A 24,303-nucleotide genomic window follows, 5' to 3' on the forward strand; every position below is an offset into this window, starting at 1 on the left:
CTCTTAGCTTTTGCTGGTTTGTAAAGGTTTTAAGTTCTCTGTTGAATTTGAATGACATCCTTGCTGGGTAGAGTAATGTTGGGTGTAGCTTTTCCCCTTTCATCACTTTAAATATGTCCTGCCACTCCCCTCTGGCTTGCAGAGTTTCTGCTGAAAGATCAGCAGTTAACCTTATGGGGATTCCCTTGTATGTTATTTGTTGGTTTTCCATTGCTGCTTTTAATATTTTTTCATTGTATTATTTTTTGATGGTTTGATTAATATGTGTCTCAGTATGTTTCTGCTTGGATTTATCCTGTATGGGACCCTCTGTACTTTCTGGACTTGATTAACTATTCCCTTTCCCATATTAGGGAATTTTTCAACTGTAGTCTCTTCAGATATTTTCTCAGTCCCTTCCTTTTTCTCTTCTTTTTCTGGGACCCCTATAGTTCGAATGTTCGTGCATTTAATGTTGTTCCAGAGGTCTCTGAGACTGTCCTCAATTCTTTTCATTCTTTTTTCTTTATTCTGCTCTGTGGTAGTTATTTCCACTATTTTCTCTTCCTGGTCACTTATCCGTTCTTCTGCCTCAGTTATTCTGCTATTGATTCCTTCTAGAGAATTTAAAATTTCATTTATTGTGTTGTTCATCATTGTTTGTTTGCTCTTTAGTTCTTCTAGGTCTTTGTTAAACATTTCTTGTATTTTCTCCATTCTATTTCCAAGATTTTGGATCATCTTTGCTATCATTACTGTGAATTCTTTTTCATGTCGACTGACTATTTCATCTTCATTTGTTTGGTCTGATGGGTTTTCACCTTGCTTCTTCATCTGCTGTGTGTTTCTCTGTCTTCTCATTTTGCTTAACTTACTGTGTTTGGGGTCTCCTTTTCACAGGCTGCAGGTTCATATTTCCCATTGTTTTTGGTGTCTGCCACCAGTGGGTAAGGTTAGTTCAGTGGGTTATGTAGGCTTCCTGGTAGAGGGGACTGGTGCCTGTGGTCTGGTGGATGAGACTGGATATTGTCTTTCTGGTGGGCAGGACAACCTCTGGTTTTGTGTTTTGGGGTGCCTGTGACCTTATTATGATTTTAGGCAGCCTCTCTGCCAATGAGTGGGGTTGTGTTCCTTTCTTGCTAGTTGTTTGGCATAGGGTGTCCAGCACTGTAGCTTCCTGGTCGTTGAGCGGAGCTGTGTCTTAGCGTTGAGATGGAGACCTCTGGGAGAGCTTTTGCCGTTTGGTATTACATGGGTCTGGGAGGCCTCTGGTGGTCCAATGTCCTGAGCTCAGCTCTCCTACCTTAGAAGCTCAGGCCTGACACCAGCCGGAGCACCAAGACCCTGTCAGCCACACGGCTCAGAAGAGAAGGGTGAAAATAAAAGAAATAAAGAAAGGAAAATATAAAATTAAAAAGTTATTAAAATTAATAACATTATTAATAATTTAAAAAAATTAATAAAAAAAGAAAGAAAGAAAGAAGAGAGCAACCAAACCAAAAAACAGATCCACCAATCATAACAGGTGCTAAAAACTGTACAAAAAAAAAAAAAAAATGGAGAGACCAAACCCTAGGACAAATGGTAAAAGCACAGCTATACAGACAAAATCACACAAAGAAGCATACACATACACACTCACAAAAAGAGAAACAGGAAAATAATATATTTATCTATATATAAAAAAAAAAGGAAGAGAGCAACCAAATCAATAAACAAATCTATCAATGGTAATAAACTCTAAATATTAAACTAAGATAAATATAAAACCAGAAACAAATTAGATGAAGAAAGCAAACCCCAAGTCTACAGTTGCTTCCAAAGTCCACCGCCTAAATTTTGGGATGATTCATTGTCTATTCAGGTATTCCAGAGATACAGGGTACATCAATTTGATTGTGGAGATTTAATCCGCTGCTCCTGAGGCTGCTGGGGGAGATTTCCCTTTCTCTTCTGTGTTTGCACAGCTCCCAGGGTTCAGCTTTGGATTTGGCCCCGCCTCTGTGTGTAGGTTGCCTGAGGGCATTTGTTCTTCGCTCAGACAGGATGGGGTTAAAGTAGCAGCTGATTCGGGGGCTCTGGCTCACTCAGGCCGGGGGAGGAGGGAGGAGTACAGAATGTGGGGCGAGCCTGTGGCGGCAGAGACCAGCGTGACATTGCAGCAACCTGAGGCTCACTGTGTGTTCTCCCGGGGAAGTTGTCCCTGGATCACGGGACCCTGGCAGTGGCGGGTTGCACAGGATCCCAGGAGGGGAGGTGTGGATAGTGACCTGTGCTTGCACACAGGCTTCTTGGTGGCTGCAGTAGCAGCCTTAGCATTTCATGCTCGTCTCTGGTGTCCGCCCTGGTAGCCGCCACTTGCGCCCGTGTCTGGAGTTCGTTTAGGTGGTGCTCTGAATCCCCTCTCCTTGCACACCCCAAAACAATGGTCTCTTGACCTTTAGGCAATTCCAGACTTTTTCCAGGACTCTCTCCTGGCCAGCTGTGGTGCACTAGCCCCCTTCAGGCTGTGTTCACACAACCAACCTTAGTCCTCTCCCTGCCATCTGAACTCCCAAGCCCAAGCCTCAACTCCCAGACCCCACCTGCTCCGGTGGATGAGCAGACAAACCTCTCAGACTGGTGAGTGCTGGTCGGCACCGATCCTCTGTGCAGGAATCTCTCTGCCCTGCCCTCTGCACCCCTGTTGCTGCACTCTCCTCCATGGCTGTGAAGCTTCCCCCCACCACTCCCTGTCTCCGCCAGTGAAGGGGCTTCCTAGTGTGTGGAAACTTTTCCTCCTTCACAGCTCCCTCCCAGAGGTGCAGGTCTTGTCCCTATTCTTTTGTCTCTGTTTTTCCTTTTTTCTTTTGCCTTACCCAGGTACGTGGGGAGTTTCTTGCCTTTTAGGAGGTCTGAGGTCTTCTGTCAGCATTCAGTAGTTGTTCTGTAGGAGTTGTTCCACATGTAGATGTATTTTTGATGTATTTGTGAGCAGGAAGGTGGTCTCCATGTCTTACTCCTCCACCATCTTGAAGGTACAACCCACTCCCACCCCAGTTAGCTATTTACCAGTCCTCCTCCAAACTGTCAAGGGCTTGAAAAACAAGGAAAGCCTGAGAAACTGTCACAGCCAAGAGAACCCAAGGAGACAGGATGATCCACTGTAATGTGGCCTCCTGGAAGGGGTCAGTTCTGGAGGCTGCAAGTCCCCAATCAGTGGGCCATCAGGGTTGGTTTCTGATAAAAGCTTTCTTCCTGGCGTTCAGATGGCTGCCTTGCTGTGTTCTCACATAGTGGAGAGGGCCTTTTTATGTTTTTTTAAAGGATGGGTCTGCTGTAACCTTTACTGAAGTTCGATCCTTTTGGTATCTTTAATTCAACAGGTTTCTCCCCTCTGGCTGGTGGGACTTAATGATTCCCAGTCCTATGTGAGCTCTGGGAATTGTTTGGTTTAGCGCTCCCTGGAAGTTGTTTTTTGCCTAGCCTTGTGGAGTTTTACCTTAGGCATGCATGCATTCAAAGACTGGGGGAGACCCCTATGCACATTTGTAGACCTCTTTCTATTCATAGCTCCCTTTTATCTGGCACACGATCCTGTAAATTCTAGCAGCCTTGGCCTCCTTGAAATCCAATCTATGTCTCTTCAACTAAGCAGGACTGCTGGAATCTCTTTGGATTTTTCCTCCTTGCGTTGTTGTCCAGAAATTGCCTCCAAGTAGTAATTGAATGATTGTATGACTTATTTTGTTGTTTCTCTTCTTTCAAGCATCATAGTCCTGTACAACCTATGATTTCATGTCTGAAAATAATTGTTTTATATATTTTATCAGTTTTCTAGTTTACAGCAGAAATGTGTGTCTGAACCCTATTATGCTTTTAATCTAGAAAGAGAAATTACTGAGCTACTTTGCTTAACTGAAATTCTTAGTGGACGTTCGCTGCTCAGAGCCTTTTCAGTCTATTTTCTTACTTGAGTTACAAGAACAGTTGGCTTTTTCAACCATTAAAAGACCCAGATTTCTAGCTTCTCTCTAATCCTTTCTATTTCTGCTTGCAAAATGATAAATTTCTTTTGTGAACTCATCTCTTTCTTAAATACCTTGCTTTAAGCAGCAAGGAACAATCAAGACAAATTAACATCCAGGCCCTTTTCAATAGCTTCTCCTTTCAGTAGGCACTTAGTCTGCCTTACAACTTATCACATGCGGCAGGTTTACAAAATACACAGCTACTGTATAACATGAATCTTCATCTTTCCATGTTGCAATACTTGTTTCCTTACTACCCAATCTTGCTAAGCCAGGTTTTCATTATGGCAGCTCTCTTCTTCAGAGTACCATTGTTTGTACTGATACACAGTAATAAATAGACTGAAACATGTAGTGGTGCAAACAGTAGAAATGTCTATGCTGAGTTGATTTTCAGGGTAGTGTGGGGTAGTGTGGTGTTTCTTGTCTATGACATCATTCATAGATGCCCAGATACTTATATTTGTCACCCATAACGACTTAAGGACTTATTATGGTTAGATCCAGCAAGTGGAAGGTGAAAGAGCTGGCAGGAGAACACGCGGGAAGTTATACAGACCAAGCCTAGAAGTGGCACATATCACTTCACCCACTTCCACTGGCTAGAACTCAGTACAGGCAGATTATAAGGGAGATTGTGACTCAATTGTAAGGGAGATTTGAAAATATAGTTAAGCTGTGTGCCAAGGAAGAGGAAGAAAATGGATTTGGGTGGAGAAAAAACAGGGAGATTTAAGTATACAGGAGTCCCCCTAATACATGGGGTATATGTTCCAAGACCCCCAGGAGATGCCTGAAACCATGGAAAGTACTAAACCCTATATATACTATGTTTTTTCCCTATACATACATACTCGAGGTGTGACAGGAAAACTAACAGGAATTTCTTTTTCCATCACAGTTTCAATAGAAGATTGATTTTTACCATTGATCTTTGCAACCTCAGCTTATGATTTTTTTCTTTCCTTATTAAGTTGAGAACTTGTGCCTTTTCACTTAAAGGAAGCACTTTACAGCTTCTCTTTGGCATATCCAAATTGCCCTCATCACTACTCTTATGCTTTGGGGTCATTATTAAGTGAAATAAAGGTTACTTGAACATAAGCATTAAGATACTGTGACAGTCGATCTGATAACCAAGAGGGCTACTAGGTAACTAATGGGTAGATACGCTGGACAAAGGGATGATTAACATCCAGGGTGATGGGGCAAGATGGTGGGAGATTCCATCACGTTACTCAGAATGGTGCTCAATTTAAAACTTATAAAGTGTTTAGTTCTGGAATTTATCATTTAAGATTTTTGGACAACAGTTGACCTCTGGTAAATGAAATCATAGAAAGTGAAACTGCAGATGGGGGTGGGAACTACTGTATGTGGATTCTTTTTCTTTTGTTCCTTCATGCCTTAGTCTATTTTGGAGTACAGATTCTCAGTGAAAGAACCACTCTATACCTAAATTTTCTTATCTTTGGAGTAATTCTTTTTCCTTTCCCTTTCTTATATCCTGTCTCCCTTTGCCCTCTCTTTCTCCTCTCCCTTCCTTCCACAAATATTAAATCTTTCAAGCACTGCACTAGATTCTGGGTATAAATCGGTGAGCAAGATAGTCTCTGTTACCATAGCAACAGTAATTTTTATGTTTTCTATTATTTACTTAATATTTTACCTAGTACCACATGCAGTAATATTACCGGATGACTTTGAAAATGAGAACTGTGTTATTCAGAACTGTTGGAAAGTAACAAGAAAATAATGTTAATGGAAGACTTATAGGAAAAAAAGATGAAACTATTCCTATTCATCACTGATTGCTTTCAGAAGTAAAATATTCCATAATCTTTGCCAAACAGAAAGAACAGCATTTACTTCAAACCACCCCCCACTCAAATACCACCAAAGCCCAAAACAACAACAAAAAAGATGCATTAGCTGAAGGACATCTAATTTCCTAAGTCTGTTTTTAATTTTGCTGTATACATGTTTACACTAATTCTTCATTGATTTTGTTTTTCATTGCTGCCGTTTCAGTGTACACAGTGTTCCAGATTACCTTTCTGGCAACTGCTAATGTGGTTCGTGGCTTGGTTTTGTCCCATTTCTTAATTAGATGAAACAACACACTACTTACAATTCAGTTGCCTATATAAATGGAAGAAATGGCAGTGTTCTTATAGGAAAATCACTGTATTGACAACAAACCTAGGTAACATGGTAGAATGGTATCATATTTCTTTTTTGGAATTTGTATTTCAATTCTTGTCTAAACCTAAGAAAAGTAAACATGCTTTTTACTCATTTATTCATTTGATAAATAAACATTTGAGTTCCCACTCTGTGTTTGGCACCTATATGAATTGCTTGGAATACATAGATTAGATGTTGTCCTTATTCTTGAAGAGATCATGGCTTAGTGGATGAGACAGACAAATAAGCAGATTCCTAATGTCATATAAGAACTATGATTTCAGTGTATGCAGAGAGCTCTGAAGTCACAGAGAAAAGGTTCCAAACTTAAACTTGTGGGAGCCTGATTAAGGACCTGCAGGAGAGGCCTATAAAGTATTTTGAAGGATGAGTAGGAAATAACCAAAAAAAGAAGAGAGGGAAGGATATTTGAAACTGAGAGGGATAGCATGGGATAGCATTGTGAAGGTGAAGAGGCAAGAATGCATGATCACATGGAGAGCTACAACTTATTGAGTGTGACAGGAGCTTAGGACTGGAGTAGAGTGGAAGTAGTGGTGAGAAACAGAATTGGTGAGATCACAATTTTCATTTATTGAGTGGTTTTTATGTACCAAATACTTTACATGTGTTATGTTATTTAATTGTCTTTAATTCATAGACTTTAGTTTTTAGAGCAATTTTACATATTCACAGAAAAACTGAGTAGAAGGTACAGTTTCCATATATGTCCTGTCCCCATACATGCATAACCTCTCCAACTATTAATATTCCCCACTAGACTGGTACATTTGTTACAATTGATGAACCTACATTGATGCTCAAAGTTCAGAGTTGACATTAGGGTTCACTCTTGGTGGTGTACACCCTATGGGTTTGGACAAATGTATAATGACATGTATCCATCATTGTAATATCATACAGAATAGTTTTCACTGCCCTAAGAACTTCTGTGCCCCACCTTTTCATTCCTGCCTCCCCTAACCACTGGCATCCACTAATCTTTTTATTGTCTCCATAGTTTTACCTTTTCCAGAATGTCATATTGTTGGAATCATACACCATAAAGCCTTTTCAGATTGTCTTCTTTCACTTAGTAATATGAATTTAAGGTTACTCCATGTTTTTTCATGGTTTGATAGCTCATTTCTTTTTCGCACTAAATAATATTCCATTGTCTGGATGTATCACAGTTCATTTATCCATTCACCTACTGATGGACATCTTGGTTGCTTTGAAGTTTGGCAATTATAAGTAAAGCTGCTATGAACATCTGTATGCAAGTTTTTGTATGGGCATGTTTTCAGCTCCTTTGGGTAAATATGAAAGAGTGCAATTACTGAATCATATGGTAAGATTATGTTTAGTTTTGTAAGAAACTCCCAAACCATCTTCCAAAGTGGCTGTACCATTTTACATTCCCACCAGCAGTGAATGAGAGTTGCTCACATTCTCCCCATTCTTGCCTGCATTTGGTATTGTCACTGTTTTGGATTTTGGCCATTCTAATAGGTGTGCAGTGATTTCTTACTGTTGTTTTAATTTGCAACTCCTTAATGGAGTTGCAGACCTGACTGCAACTGTAATGGACCTGAAGACCTGTTCAGGTCTTTCACCCATTTTTAAATCAAGTTGTTTCTTTCTCCCCCTGTCTAAAGCACAGAGAGATTTTTCTCAGATAGTCACTGTGAGAACCTGGTTGAGCTCCTAGAAGCAAAACTCACAAAAGTATGGGTACCCTCTATGACTGGGTCCCCCTGGAGTTTTTAACTCGTAGACTGCCCACACTGAGCTTCCAGCAACTCATCAATTACAGTTTAGGTTTTTCTGCCTAGGCCCTGGTTCCCGCAGAGTTTTCTGCTTTTGTGTTTCTGCTCCACTAAGTTGTGATTCTCTGTATTCACCTATCTGTCTTTCCAAATTTGGGGGACAGTGGTTTGCTCTGTGGCTTCACTTCTCTGATGAATCTCAGAAGCGTTGTTAATTTTTCAGTTGTTCACTTGTTAGGACACAGTGGTAACTTCCAAGCCCCTTACATGGTGGACCAGAAACCAGAAGTCCTATTATGTAATTTTAAAACATAGGTTTGTTATTTCCTCATTTTATTGATGAGTTAGAGTGAACATGTAACTTATTCTTCTGTTTGAAGTCATTCGAGAGTTAAAGGGAATGCTGTTAATAATTATCCCAGACATCAAATGTAAACTGTGATGATTACCTTTTTGACGTGGTTACACCTGATGAGGAAACTAATGTCTTGGAGCTAACAAGGGAAACCGATGGGACTTGAATCCAAACAGTCCAATCCTTGACTCAATGCTGTTAGATCTATGCTATATATAAGAATCAGATTTTTGAAGTGCCTTGTATGTTTTTTCTAGGTCTTTGTCAGGACTTGTCAGTACTCATCATTGTGGCTATTCTTTACTGAAGAGAAACATAATTGAAACACAGTATCACACATTATTTATTAGCTCTTAATGTATTATTTTAAATTTTCCTTTTAGTTGGAGGGCAAGAATTTTATTACATTACTTTTTACTTTACATACTACTCTACATAACCTCTTCTGAATCTGGAAGTTGTTCTCCTTCCCAGAATTCTGGACTTGAAAGAGACATCTAGTTAAACCTTTAGTTCTGTAGATAAACAGGCCCAGATGGTGTAAATAACTTGCCAAATAACACAGCTAATCACTTGTGGAATCTAGCTAAGAATTGAGAGGCAGAAAAATACAGTGATTAAAAATGGAATTAGGTTGCCTGCCTTCTACACCCTACAGCCTGCAAGCCTTTGGGCAAGTGTATTTTTCCTTTCCAAGTCTCACTTTGAGGAAAGTGTAATTGAGAAATAATAGTACCTATCTCACAGAGTTGTTTCAAGTCTATATCTGGCACATAATCAGGACTCAACAAACGGTCTCTATTATTATTTTTATCTGAGTCTTTATATTTCCAGTGAAATGCTTTTAAAAACATGCTGCCTTTGAATCTCTTCAGGCAATGTCTTTTTGAGATCTAACAGCGTAGGTCTTGAGTCTGCCAGCAGGCATTCATTGATTATTTAAGTTGCCTACTTGTATAACTAAGAGTGAAAAAGAAAATAATTCCATTGGCCATTTCTGGGACACCACTAAGCATAGACTTTTCTGCCTTTTCAGAAATAGGGAGTAGTAAAGAAAATAGTTTTAAAATTTAACTCTTATTTTTATTAATGTTATAAATGTACATCACTTCAGAAAAACCAGTCTCTAAGGCTTTTAATAAAAACTTTTAGTCCCTTGCCCACTCCTCCTGACTCTGGATTACTGATTTCCAGAGACTACCACTTTCAACCCTTTTAACTTTCTTTTGTTATTTACCTCCATATTTAAGGATTTGGCTGTCTCCCATACCCACATATACTTACACACACATATATACACTTACCTCCCCAATTCTACTAATATAACTATATCATATTTTGCTAAATGAATATTTATGATTCTAAAAATATTATTGACAACTGAACCATGTGTTAAATTGTGATTAAATTTCCTTACTTGAGTGATACTGCTGTCTTTGAGGTTGATAGTTGTCTCTTTTTTTGTTTGTTTGCATAGTCTACGTATCTATCACCAGTGCATTCCCAACCTCTCCTACAGAAGTCTAAATCTCTTAATACCTTCAAAAGCATTAGGCTTTAAGTATCCTATCACTTTCATTTTATTTTCTTGGTGGGGGAAGATATCTCTTCAGTATTCTTTGTCCTCTTATTCTAAGAGATACTGACTGCTCTCCTGGCCTTAAACTGGGATCTACACCATCCTAAAAATTCCCTTCTTTTTCTGGTTAGATTGGATTCCCTGCTTCCTGGATTTCCTGTCTACTTCTTTGTTAGTTTGTTCCCATGTTTGATGGGACACATCTTTTAGTAATTGTCCCTCCCCCCCAACAAAAAAAAAAGGAGAAAGGGAGGTAAAATATTTTGAGATTTTGCATGTCTGAAAATATCTTTTCCTACTGTCACATTTATTGGTAGTTTAGAATTCTAGTCTAGAAATTATCTTTTTCTCAGAATTTTGAAAACATTGCTCTGCAGGTTTTTAGTTTCCAGTTTGCTGCTGGGAAGATTGATGCTGTAATGATTCTTAAAACTTTTTTTTTTTAATAGCTGTTTTTTAACTTCTACGGGAGCTCTTTAGGATATTTTATTTGTTCCCAGTATTATGAAATCTTATACTTATATGCCATATTGTGTGTGTGTATGTGTGTGTATGTTTTTCATATTGTGTTGGGCACTTGATGGGTTCATTCAATCCCTAAATTCGTCTTTCACTTATAGGACATCTTATTGAATAGTATGTCCCCACATCCACAACTGTTTCTGTTTGTCATTCTCTCTCTTATTGGAATGCCAGTCATTCAGATGTTATATCTTCCGAATCATTTCTCTAGTTTTAAAAAAGTTTTTCCTTTCCAATTATTTACTTCTTTTTCTTTTGTTTTCTGGAGGGCTTCCTAACTTTGTATTCCAACATTATTATTTCTGCTCTCATATTTTTAATTATTGAAAATTCTTTTTGTTTGTTCAAAAATTTCCTTTTATGGCATTCTATTTTTGTCCCATGAATGCTATGACCTCTCCTTTCTGTCTGAGGATATTAATACAAGTAATAGTTTTCTTCTGTATTTTGCATTATCTTTGTTTTCTTTAAGTTCAGCTTTATAATGTTTATTTGTTTTGGTCTCATATTATTGAATCTCCTTGGCTGTCCATTCATATTTAAAGGTGAAATATTATCAGGTGGTTGGAGTTCTGTGTGGGTGTTCTTGAATTATGGAATGATAGACTTCACAGCATAATGATTTATTAGACTATTTTAATTATTGTTCCTTTGAATATCAATATATATGTTTTTCTCTTGGAATGGTTAGTATCCCCAGACCATTGTTCCAATCTCTTGCTTGGGGGGGTTAAAGTCTGCCAGCCATCTCTTTCTTGAAGTCAAATTAAGGAACTGGCCTGGGGAGGGGGGTCCCTGCCATTCTCTATGTAGAATTTTACTTAATCATCCTCTTTTAATACCAGATCCATCCAAACTGGGCCAGGTGCCCGTGAGTTCAGAGTTTTTTTCTAGTTCAATCTTTCCAGAGAGTAAACCTGCACTGTCCTGCCAGGAAGGACCAGGGCAGCTCCTAGCTATGTTACCCATGGAAATCTGACTGCTTCCATCCAGTACTTCTATTTTCAGCTTCAGCTGCTACCACTACTCTCCATAGTTTTCAGAGCTTTCTGTCCCCCAGGTCTTGAATCTTACTGAGATGCTGTGATGTAAATTATTTAGTTTCTGGGTGTCTCCTGTTGTTGGCTTTCTTGGATGCAGTTTTCCTCTTTCTCTGATATGTTAAGTTGGTTAGCAGTCATACAGCTAGATTTACAGTTTCAAAAATTTTCTGCCTTCCTTTCCCATTTTCTTTGACTTTCTTGGTTTAAGCCTTTTAAATTAAAAAAAAAAATTATTTTTTTTACCACGATAAGCAGTATATTGGTTAAAAGCACGGACTCTGGAACCAGACTGCCCAGATCCACTTCTTATATGACCTTGGGAAAGTTATTTAATCTCTCTCTGCCTTAGTTTCCTCATCTTAAAAAATTAGTAGTTAGAGTACTTTTTAAGATTAAATAATTTCCAATGCTTTATTTTACAGATGAGGGAAGCTGAGGCCCAGAGAATTAATTGACTTGCCTTGAGACTAGAATCCAAGGCTCAGAATTCCTATTTCAGGCTTCTTTATATTAAGTCATATTTCCTTTTCTGTGAGTTTATTTTTGGGGATGATGGTATCTTATATGTAGTTTTCTTCTTTTTATGTTTTTGACCTCAGGTACTCAGAACTGGATCAATAATAAGCTCTGGTTTATGACACACCCATATCATTGGTCCATGTGTAGCCTATTTTTTTGTTTTTAATAATGTGATACATAAAAAATTAAAACATCCATATTGTGTGCAATCCCTGGGAGGAAAATTTAAATGTATCATTTCCATGTATGCAGAGTACAAAAATAAACTCATACATTTAAAAGTATTTTGGTGAAGCAGCTATTTGTTTTTTTCTCTCCTGAATCAAGAGTTATCTTATGGATGAGTGGTTTGCAACTCTCTGCCTCAACCCGTTGACATTCACCAGACTGGGGTAGTAGTGGATTAGAAAACAAAGTAAGATGGAGAGGAACAGGGAAAGAACCAGGATATGAGTGCTTTGCAATTAGCATTGAGACATACATGTCTCTGAAACTTGTTAGTATTCTGCAAATTGTGTAATGTGGGGTTTGTTTGTGATGCAGGTCTGAGAACCATTGGAGTCATCACCAAACTGGATCTTATGGATGAGGGAACGGATGCCAGGGATGTCCTAGAGAATAAGCTGCTGCCGCTTCGCAGGGGTAATGTACTGTGTCCTGTACAGGACTTCCTTTGATGATATGGCAGAGAAACAACTGGGAAAACAATGGGAAGCTGGATTTTAATGCCTCCACAGTTGTGAGGAATGGATTGATGATTAGTTAAACATTTTACGGAATGGCATGGTGTTCCCAAATGATGTATTAAAAATTATCCAAAGGGAGAAGTATTCCTTCAAATAATAAGAAAACAGGAAAAGGAAGGTGTTTGAAGGGAGGGTATAAATATCCATCATAGACTGCATACATGTATACTGTTTAAGTCTGAATTATTTACTTGCCTGCTATATGACAAAACTGCTTAGAGATTTACTCTACTTAAATGCACAGATCTTTTAAGGACAAAGGACATTATTTTGTTAATGCTAAAAAAATCAACATTAGCCAAATCATCCAGCCGTTGTTAAATACTGATATCTCAAACTGAGTTTTGTAAAGGGATCTATTCTTCAGGCCCTGAAATAATTTTTTCTTATTCAGCCTCTTCAAAGCTTTAAAATTTCCCCAGAATAAATCAAAGGTGTCCCAACTCCATAGGTGTGTGTTTTGTTTTAGGTTACGTGGGGGTGGTAAACAGGAGCCAGAAGGACATAGATGGGAAGAAGGATATAAAGGCTGCCACGTTGGCAGAAAGGAAATTTTTTCTCTCACACCCGGCTTACAGACATATTGCTGATCGGATGGGGACTCCACACCTTCAGAAGGTCCTTAATCAGGTAAAGATGTTTCCTTCAAGCAAAAAGAACAATGATAAAATATGTAAATGACTATTGGAATCCATATTTCTTATTTTTATACTCTTTTTCTAAACTAAGACATTTAGCATAATGATAGAAATTAAAAAGATGAATATGAATACTTGGATCCAGACTGTTACCATTCTAAGTGACTAGACTCCACCTTAATATTATTGAAAAAATAGCACACAAAGCAGAAATACATATTTATTTGGAACAGTGAGCAGGGGAATACATTTTAGCACATGTTTGCTCATAATATATAGTTATCTTAAGGAGTTAAACTTGTATATCTCTGAAAAGTCAGTCTCTTGGCATCTGTTTTTGAAATATCAGTCTGTGATGGTTAGGTTAAATTTTCTGTATGGTTTTGTTTAGGATTGATTTGTTCCTTAATTTACAATCTTGAAAATACATAAGTAATTATTGATCTATATTCCTCTAAGAAGCTTTTCCAGATAATCCCTTTCCCTGTGACAGATAGAATTAGGCCCTCTGCCTCCCCTCGTCCCACGCACGTACACATTTCTTGCATAAAAATTCAGCAGGCTTGGCCACATATTTTCCTGCCCTTAGTAGAGTTAAGTGTCATTGTCATTGAGTGTAGAGCTCCCACCCCAAGTTTTGATCACATTGACTCAAACAGTGAGCAGCTTTTCTCACAAAAAGCACTCTGGAGGGGAGCTTCAAGATAGCGGAAGAGTAAGACGTGGAGATCACCTTCCTCCCCACAAACACATCAGAAATACATCTACACGTGGAACAACTCCAACAGAACACCTACTGAACGCTAGCAGAAGACCTCAGGCCTCCCAAAAGGCAAGAAACTCCCCACGTACCTGGGTAGGGCGAAAGAAAAAAGAAAAAACAGAGACAAAAGAATAGGGACAGGACCTGCACCAGTGGGAGGGAGCTGTGAAGGAGGAAAAGTTTCCACACACTAGGAAGCCCCTTCGCGGGCAGAGACTGCAGGTGGCGGGGGGGGGGGGGAAGCTTCAGAGCCATGGAGGAGAGCGCACCAACAGGGGTGCGGAGGGCAAACCGGAGAGATTCCTGCACAGAGGATCGGTGCCGACCAGCATTCAGCAGCCCAAGAAGCTTGTCTGCTCACCCACTGGGGCGGGCGGGGGCTGGGAGCTGAGGCTCGGGCTTCGGAGGTTGGATCCCAGGGAGCGGACTGGGGTTGGTGGCGTGAACACAGCCTGAAGGGGGCTAGTGCACCACAGCTAGCCGGGAGGGAGTCCAGGAAGAAGTCTGGACCTGCTGAAGAGGCAAGAGACTTTTTCTTGCCTCTTTGTTTCCTGGTGCGCAAGGAGAGGGGATTAAGAGCACAGCTTAAAGGAGCTCCAGAGAGGGGTGCGAGCCGTGGCTATCAGCGCGGACCCCAGAGACGAGCATGAGACGCTAAGGCTGCTGCTGCAGCCACCAAGAAGCCTGTGTGCAAGCACAGGTCATTATCCACACTGCCCCTCCCGGGAGCCCGTGCCGCCCGCCACTGCCAGGGTCCCGTGATCCAGGGACAACTTCCCCGGGAGAACGCACAGCGCGCCTCAGGCTGGTGCAACGCCACGCTGGCCTCTGCCGCCACAGGCTTGCCCCGCATCCATACCCCTGCCTCCCCCCGGCCTGAGTGAGCCAGAGCCCCCGAATCAGCTGCTACTTTAACCCAATCCCGTCTGAGCGAAGAACAGACGCCCTCAGGCGACCTACACGCAGAGGCGGGTCCAAATCCATCGCTGAACCCCAAGATCTGTGTGAAAAAGAAGAGAAAGGGAAATTTCTCCCAGCAGCCTCAGGAGCAGCGGATTAAATCTCCGCAATCAACTTGATGTACCCTGCATCTGTGGAATACCTGAATAGGCAACAAGTCATCCCAAATTGAGGAAGTGGAGTTTGGGAGCAACGATATTTATATTTTTTTCCCTTTTTCTCTTTTTGGGAGTATGTATGTGTATGCTTCTGTGTGTGATTTTGTCTGTATAGCTTTGCTTTTACCATTTATCCTAGGGTTCTGTCTGTCCGTTTTTTTGTGTGTGTGTTTTTTTTTCTATAGTTTTTAGCACTTGTTATCATTGGTGGATTTGTTTTTTGGTTTGGTTGCTCTCTTCTTTCTTTCTTTCTTTTTTTTTTATTACTTAAAAAAATTTTTTTAATAATTATTTTTTATTTTTTATTTTAATACCTTTATTTTATTTTATCTTCTTCTTTCTTTCTTTCTTTTTTTCCTCCCTTTTATTCTGAGCCGTGCGGTTGACAGGCTCTTGGTGCTCCAGCCAGGTGTCAGGGCTGTGCCTCTGAGGTGGGAGAGCCAAGTTCAGGACATTGGTCCACAAGAGACCTCCCAGCTCCACATAATATCAAATGGGGAAAATCTCCCAGAAATCTCTATCGCAACGCCAAGACCCAGCTCCACTCAATGACCAGCAAGCTACAGTGCTGGACACCCTATGCCAAACAACTAGCAATACAGGAACACAACCCCATCCATTAGTAGAGAGGCTGCCTAAAATCATAATAAGGCCACAGACACCCCAAAACACACCACCAGACGTGGACGTGCCCACCAGAAAGACAAGATCCAGGCTCATCCACCAGAACACAGGCACTAGTCCCCTCCAACAGGAAGCTTACAGAACACACTGAACCAACCTTAGCCACTGGGGACAGACACCAAACACAATGGGAACTACGAACCTGCAGCCTGCGAAAAGGAGACCCCAAACACAGTAAGTTAAGCAAAATGAGAAGACAGAGAAACACACAGCGGACGAAGGAGCAAGCAAAAACCCACCAGACATAACAAATGAAGAGGAAATAGGCAGTTTACCTGAAAAAGAATTCAGAATAATGATAGTAAAGATGATCCAAAATCTTGGAAATAGAATGGAGAAAATAGAAGAAACGTTTAACAAGGACCTAGAAGAACTAAAGAGCAAACAAACAGTGATGAACAACACAATAAATGAAATTAAAAATTCTCTAGAAGGAATTAATAGCTGAATAACTGAGCAGAAGAACGGATAAGTGACCAGGAAGATAAAATAGTGGAAATAACTACTGCATAGCAGAATAAAGAAAAAAGAATGAAAAGAAATGAGGACAGTCTCAGACACCTCTGGGACAACATTAAATGCACCAATATTCGAATTATAGGGGTCCCAGAAAAAGAAGAGAAAAAGAAAGGGACTGGGAAAATATTTGAAGAGATTATAGTTGAAAATTTCCCTAATATGGGAAAGGAAATAGTTAATCGAGTCCAGGAAGCACAGAGAATCCCATACAGGCTAAATCCAAGGAGAAACACGCCAAGACACATATTAATCAAACTATCAAAAATTAAATACAAAGAAAAAATATTAAAAGCAGCGAGGGAAAAGCAACAAATAACACACAAGGGAATCCCCATAAGGTTAACAACTGATCTTTCAGCAGAAACTCTGCAAGCCAGAAGGGAGTGGCAGGACATATTTAAAGTGATGAAGGAGAAAAACCTACAACGAAGATTACTCTGCCCAGCAAGGATCTCATTCAGATTTGATGGAGAAATTAAAACTTTACAGACAAGCAAAGCTAAGAGAATTCAGCACCACCAAACCAGCTTTACAACAAATGCTAAAGGAACTTCTCTAGGCAGGAAACACAAGAGAAGGAAAAGACCTACAATAACAAACCCAAAACAATTAAGAATATGGTAATAGGAACATACATATCGATAATTACCTTAAATGTAAATGGATTAAATGCTCCAACCAAAAGACATAGACTGGCTAAATGGATACAAAAACAAGACCCGTATATATGCTGTCTACAAGAGACCCACCTCAGACCTAGGGACACATACAGACTGAAAGTGAGGGGATGGAAAAAGGTATTCCATGCGAATGGAAATCAAAAGAAAGCTGGAGTAGCAATTCTCATCTCAGACAAAATAGACCTTAAAACAAAGATTATTACAAGAGACAAAGAAGGACACTACATAATGATCAAGGGATGAATCCAAGAAGAAGATATAACAATTGTAAATATTTATGCACCCAACATAGGAGCACCTCAATACATAAGGCAAATGCTAACAGCCATAAAAGGGGAAAGGAACAGTAACACAATCATAGCACGGGAGTTTAGCACCCTGCTTTCACCAATGGACAGATCATCCAAAATGAAAATAAATAAGGAAACACAAGCTTTAAATGATACATTAAAGAAGATGGACTTAATTGATATTTATGGGACATTCCATCCAAAAAACAACAGAATACACATTCTTCTCAAGTGCTTATGGAACATTCTCCAGGAAAGACCATATCTTGGGTCACAAATCAAGCCTTGGTAAATTTAAGAAAATTGAAATCATATCAAGTATCTTTTCCAACCACAATGCTGTGAGACTAGACATCAATTAAAGGAAAAAATCTGTAAAAAATACAAACACATGGAGGCTAAACAATACACTACTTAATAACCAAGAGATCACTGAAGAAATCAGAGGAAATCAAAAAATACCTAGAAACAAATGACAATGAAAACACGATGACTCAAAACCTATGGGATGCAGCAAAAGCAGTTCTAAGAGGGAAGTTGTTAGCAATACAATTCTACCTCAAGAAACAAGAAACATCTCAAATAAACAACCTAACCTTACACCTAAAGCAATTAGAGAAAGAAGAACAAAAAAGCCCCAAAGTTAGCAGAGGAAAGAAATCATAAAGATCAGATCAGAAATAAATGAAAAAGAAATGAAGGAAATGATAGCAAAGATCAATAAAACTAAAGGCTGGTTCTTTGAGAAGATAAACAAGATTGATAAACCATTAGCCAGACTCATGAAGAAAAAAAGGGAGAAGACTCAAATCAATAGAATTAGAAATGAAAAAGAAGTAACAACTGACACTGCAGAAATACAAAAGATACTGAGAGATTACTACAGGCAACTCTATGCCAATAAATTGGACAACCTGGAAGAAATGGACAAACTCTTAGAAATGCACTACCTTCCAAGACTGAAAAAGGAAGAAATAGAAAACATGAACAGACCAATCACAAGCACTGAAATTGAAACTGTGATTAAAAATCTTCCTACAAACAAAAGCCCAGGACCAGATGGCTTGATAGGGAAATTCTATCAATCATTTAGAGAAGAGCTAACACCTATCCTTCTCAAACTCTTCCAAAATATAGCAGGGGGAGAAACACTCCCAAACTCATTCTACGAGGCCACCATCACCCTGATACCAAAACCAGACAAAGATGTCACAAAGAAAGAAAACTACAGGCCAATATCACTAATGAAGATAGATGCAAAAATCCTCAACAAAATACTAGCAAATGGAATCCAACAGCACATTAAAAGGATCATACACCATGATCAAGTGGGGTTTATCCCAGTAATACAAGGATTCTTCAATGTACGCAAATCAAGCAATGTGATAAACCATATTGACAAATTGAAGGAGAAAAACCACATGATCATCTCAATAGATGCAGAGAAAGCTTTTGACAGAATTCAACACCAATTTATGATAAAAACCCTCCAGAAAGTAGGCATAGAGGGAACTTTCCTCAACATAATAAAGGCCATATATGACAAACCCACAGCCAACATCGTCCTCAATGGTGCAAAACTGAAACCATTTCCACTAAGATCAGGAAGAAGACAAGGTTACCCACTCTCACCACTATTATTCAACATAATTTTGGAAGTTTTAGCCACAGCGATCAGAGAAGAAAAGTAATATAAGGAATCCAAATGGGAAAAAAAGGAAGTAAAGCTGTCACTGTTTGCAGATGACATGATACTATACGTAGAGAATCCTAAAGATGCTACCAGAAAACTACTAGAGCTAATCAATGAATTTGGGAAAGTAGCAGGATACAAAATTAATGCACAGAAATCTCTTGCATTGCTATACACTAATGCTGAAAAATCTGAAAGTGAAATTAAGAAAACACTCCCATGTACCATTGCAACAAAAAGAATAAGATATCTAGGAATAAACCTCCGAAGGAGACAAAAGACCTGTATGCAGAAAACTATAAGACACTGATGAAAGAAATTAAAGATGATAAAATAGATGGAGAGATATACCATGTTCTTGGATTGGAAGAATCAACATTGTGCAAATGACTGTACTACCCAAAGCAATCTACAGATTCAATGCAATCCCTATCAAACTACCACTGGCATTTTTCACAGAACTAGAACAAAAAATGTCTCAATTTGTATGGAAACACAAAAGACCCCCAATAGCCAAAGGAATCTTGAGAAAGAAAAACGGAGCTGGAGGAATCAGACTCCCTGACTTCAGACTATACTACAAAGCTACAGTAATCAAGACAGTATGGTACTGGCACAAAAACAGAAACATAGATCAATGGAACAGGATAGTAAAGCCCAGAGATAAACCCATGCACATATGGTCACCTTATCTTTGATAAAAGAGGCAAGAATGTACAGTGGAGAAAAGGCAACCACTTCAATAAGTGGTGCTGGGAAAACTGGACAGCTACATGTAAAAGAATGAAATTAGAACACTCCCTAACACCATACACACAAAAAAAATCAAATTGGATTAAAGACCTAAATGTAAGGCCAGACACTATCAAAGTCTTAGAGGAAAACATAGGCAGAACACTGTATGACATAAATCACAGCAAGATCCTTTTTGACCCACCTCCTAGAGAAATGGAAATAAAAACAAAAATAAACAAATGGGACCTAATGAAACTTGAAAGCTTTTGCACACAAAGGAAACCATAAACAAGATGAAAAGAGAACCCTCAGAATGGGAGAAATTATTTGCAAATGAAGCAACTGACAAAGGATTAATCTCCAAAATTTACAAGCAGCTCATGCAGGTCAATATCAAAAACAACCCAATCCAAAAAAGGGCAGAAGACCTTAATAGACATTTCTCCAAAGAAGATATACAGATTGCCAACAGACACATGAAAGAATGCTCAACATCATTAATCATTAGAGAAATGCAAATCAAAACTACAAGGAGATATCATCTCACACCAGTCAGAATGGCCATCATCAAAAAATCTACAAACAATAAATGCTGGAGAGGGTGTGGAGAAAAGGGAACCCTCTTGCACTTTTGGTGGGAATGTAAATTGATACAGCCACTATGGAGAACAGTATGGAGTTTCCTTAAAAAACTAAAAACAGAAATACCATACGACCTAGCAATCCCACTACTGGGCATATACCCTGAGGAAACCATAACTCAAAAAGAGTCACGTACCACAATGTTCATTGCAGCTCTATTTACAATAGCCAGAACATGGAAGCAACCTAAGTGCCCATCAACAGATGAATGGATAAAGAAGATGCGGCACATATATACAATGGAATATTATTCAGCCATAAAAGGAAACGAAATTGAGTTATTTGTAGTGAGGTGGATGGACCTAGAGTCTGTCATACAGAGTGAAGTAAGTCAGAAAGAGGAAAACAAATACCGTATGCTAACACATATATATGGAATCTAAAAAAAAAAAGAAAATGGTCATGAAGAACCTAGTGGCAAGACGGGAATAAAGACACAGACGTACTAGAGAATGGACTTGAGGATATGGGGAGGGGGAACGGTAAGCTGGGACAAAATGAGAGAGTGGAATGGACATATATATACACTACCAAACGTAAAATAGATAGGTAGTGGAAAGCAGCCGCATAGCACAGGGAGATCAGCTCGGTGCTTTGTGACCACCTAGAGTGGTGGGATAGGGAGGGTGGGAGGGAGGGGGGGAGGGAGACGCATCGGGGAAGAGATATGGGGACATATGTATATGTATAACTGATTCACTTTGTTATAAAGCAGAAACTAACACAGCATTGTAAAGCATTTATACTCCAATTAAGATTAAAAAAAAAAACACTCTGTAACTTTTATCTATGAACTTAAATCAGTCAAGTAATTATCGAAAGTTCTGATTGTTCCCTCCTAGAAGGTGTCAGTAGAGGCTAACGCAGTAATAGGCTGCTTGTTACATTATACCCGAACCATTTGGGCAAAACAATTGAAGAAGTTTTAGAAAATAAAAAACAGTGGTGCACTTCTATTTCAAGCCACATAGTACTTCTATTTTAATGTGAAATTTGTACTGTTAAGTTAAGGGTAGATGAGTATTTGGAAGCCATGAAGCAGTGATAGTTGTGTCATTTAAAAATTATGAACATGTTTTAGAGAAGCAACACTGGTTTGTCATACAAGAACCATGATAGTCTATCAATATATTTAGCTCTGGTAAAATTCTTTTTTGATTACTGCTTTCATGCCTGTATTGGTTTAAGAAAAAAAATGTTAGAGAAATATCACTAAGATGATTAGAAAGATAAAGTTAGAAGTAAATTAAGTTGTGAATACTGGATGGATATGATTGACCATTTGGTTACTACAGGTGACCCCTAAATTATGGCATAACTGATTCTGGTTGACTGAAAATTGAATAAATGTTATACTGAAGATCTTTCATTTCCTAGATAATCCGTTTCTCTGTTGCTTCAAGGACCTTCATACTGTGTTTGAAATTAAGATAAGTTTATTGCTGATTTAATGTGCACCAACACCTCTGACCCTGAGCCAGTTACTATGGCAAAAACTGGAAGAGAACAGGACAGTTTTGAGGAATAGAAAGGAATATTATTATGGCTGGAGCGCAGAGAATGAGGGAATGAGTTGTAAGAGATGAATTTGGAGATGTAAGCAGTGGCTGGATCCTACAGTGTTTGTAGTCCAAGTTAAGGATTTTGGCTCTTATCCTAAGAGCAGTGGGGAGTCAGTTGCTTAAGGAATCTGAGAAGGGGAATAACACAGTCATATCTGTGGGTTAGAAAGGATTATGGTGGTTGCAGATAGGAAGATCAAGAGTAGAGATGAGAGGACCACTTAGGAGTCAAAGTGAGAAACGATGGTAGCTTGGTCTCGGTTAGGGCCAGTGGAGATGGGAAAAGAAAGCAGATTTGAGAAATGTTTTGGAAAATTGAGAACTTGGTGGTAGATTAGCTCTGGTGGGTGATGGAGAGGTAAAGTCAAGGAAAACTCCCAAGTTCCCAGGTTGTTATGAAGTCATCAAAATGGAGAACCCTGAAGGGAATATTAGGTACTTTTTTTCAGACATGCTGAGGTTGATGCTTCCAAGAGGAGAAGTCAGGCAGGTGGTCTAATACATATACCCTCACCAAAGATAAGAAGTCTGGTCTTTAGATAACATGTCCATAGCCACAGGTGTTTGAATATTTATTGAAACCACGGATGAAATGATTGCCTTAGTAGAGAACAGACAGTGACCAAAGAAGAGGTGTAGGACCCACATTTGAGGAATATCAATATTTACAGGTCTGGCAGAGGAGAACAACTTGGCAAAGGAGATGGAGACGGTATTCAGAAAGGTTAAGAGAAAAATGACAGGAGCTGGGGTCATGAAAGCTAAGGAAAGAAGTGTTTTAGAAAGCTAGGAGTGGTCCACAGTATTGCTTTGCTATTGAGATATATGAGAAACAAATGGTAGAAACCAAGTATTTTGATTGTTTACCACTCACATGGCAGTCAGGTGGCTATTGGTTTCTTGTGGTTACTGTTACTCTTAGATTTGGGGGTTTGTGTCTTGTGGAATTGCTACTGGGAATGCAGTCTTCTCCCTTCTTTTGTTTTCTGCTTCAGAGCCATAATGGCAGCACATGCCAGGGGAATAACATGATAAGTCATAACTGTGGACAAGGGTATAATATAGTATGAACTATTGACAATTAAATAACTATAGATTTATTGAATAGATATATCCAGGTAACCTCCGATGAATATAAAAATGATTTAAAATGGTTCTTCAGTCAGTCTGGGTCTATTTATTCCCCTTACTTTAAATTTATTATTCTTTTTCCTACATTTCTATGAAGTTGATATTCTTTCTCTTGATTGAGTTTATTCCTTAAGCAGTTCAAGAAGATGATCTTTTTTTTTTTCCTTTTAATTCAGACTTTCCTTAATTACACTGTAATGGAAAGAACATCAGGCAGAGAGCTAACCAGTCTGGGTTTATATCCCACCTTTGTTCTCAATTAATTGTGTCCCTCTTAGAAAATCTCTTGGAGAATTTTTTATCAGACTGAGCTTGAGGTGCCAGCAGATGACTTCAGTGGAAATGCCAAGCAGGTGGTTAGGTAGAGATATCAACAAGAAAGCTTATGAGCAGCCTGTTGAGGGTGTAAGCCAGTGACTAACCACAGTTGGACTGGGGCCTAAAGGTGGAGGTGAGAGGAAACACCTGCCTGAGCTATAAAATGGAGAGGAACTTAACAGCTGACAGGTACCTCTGAGCTCCACCAGTGGTAAGACATTTGGTCCTGAGAACTCAGGCAGCACCTGTAACTCTCCATTTCCTTCATTTGTACCACATTCTAACTTAAGGTTCCTTTCGACAAGGTAGCTGATCTGACAAATCAATCCATGTTAAGGTGTTATTAGGCAGCTTCATTAGTAACATTAGCTGCCTTTTAACAGGGTATCCCAGACGTAAAAAGATTGTCCTAGCAAGTGACTTTAGCTGAAGGAATTTTGAGCTTTGCCGTAGGGCAGTGGATGAGAGAGTTGGAGTTATCTGTCTACACAGTCAGTCTCACACGTATGTATGGCTTTTTAAGGTTTTGAATGACCTGGAAAACAGTGAAGGGCGATTTTTGTCTTCTGAGTTGATCTTCAATCTGTTGTATGAGTGCATGATTTTGTTTGTTTTACTTAGCAACTTACCAACCACATTCGAGACACCCTACCTAACTTCAGGAACAAACTGCAGGGACAGTTGCTGTCCATAGAACACGAAGTAGAAGCCTATAAAAACTTCAAGCCAGAAGACCCCACCAGGAAGACCAAAGCATTGCTGCAGTGAGTTACCTTTCCCTTCTCTTGTTCAGCATTTTAAACTAACTCTTCAGTTTTCTT

General features: G+C 39.2%; 1 protein-coding gene across 2 annotated transcripts in view; it reads left to right on the forward strand.

Moving 5' to 3' along the window:
• Positions 1-24,303, forward strand: part of DNM3 (dynamin 3) — a 591,315-nt gene that overhangs the window by 199,044 nt on the left and 367,968 nt on the right. For both annotated transcript variants that reach the window (XM_068541252.1, XM_068541253.1), the window contains exons 5-7: positions 12,507-12,605; positions 13,179-13,339; positions 24,104-24,246. In XM_068541252.1, coding sequence (XP_068397353.1) covers positions 12,507-12,605; positions 13,179-13,339; positions 24,104-24,246 — 403 coding nt within the window. The remainder of the gene's footprint in view (positions 1-12,506; positions 12,606-13,178; positions 13,340-24,103; positions 24,247-24,303) is intronic.

This window comes from Eschrichtius robustus, chromosome 3, assembly GCF_028021215.1.
Source record: "Eschrichtius robustus isolate mEscRob2 chromosome 3, mEscRob2.pri, whole genome shotgun sequence".
Taxonomy (NCBI): Eukaryota; Metazoa; Chordata; class Mammalia; order Artiodactyla; family Eschrichtiidae; genus Eschrichtius; species Eschrichtius robustus.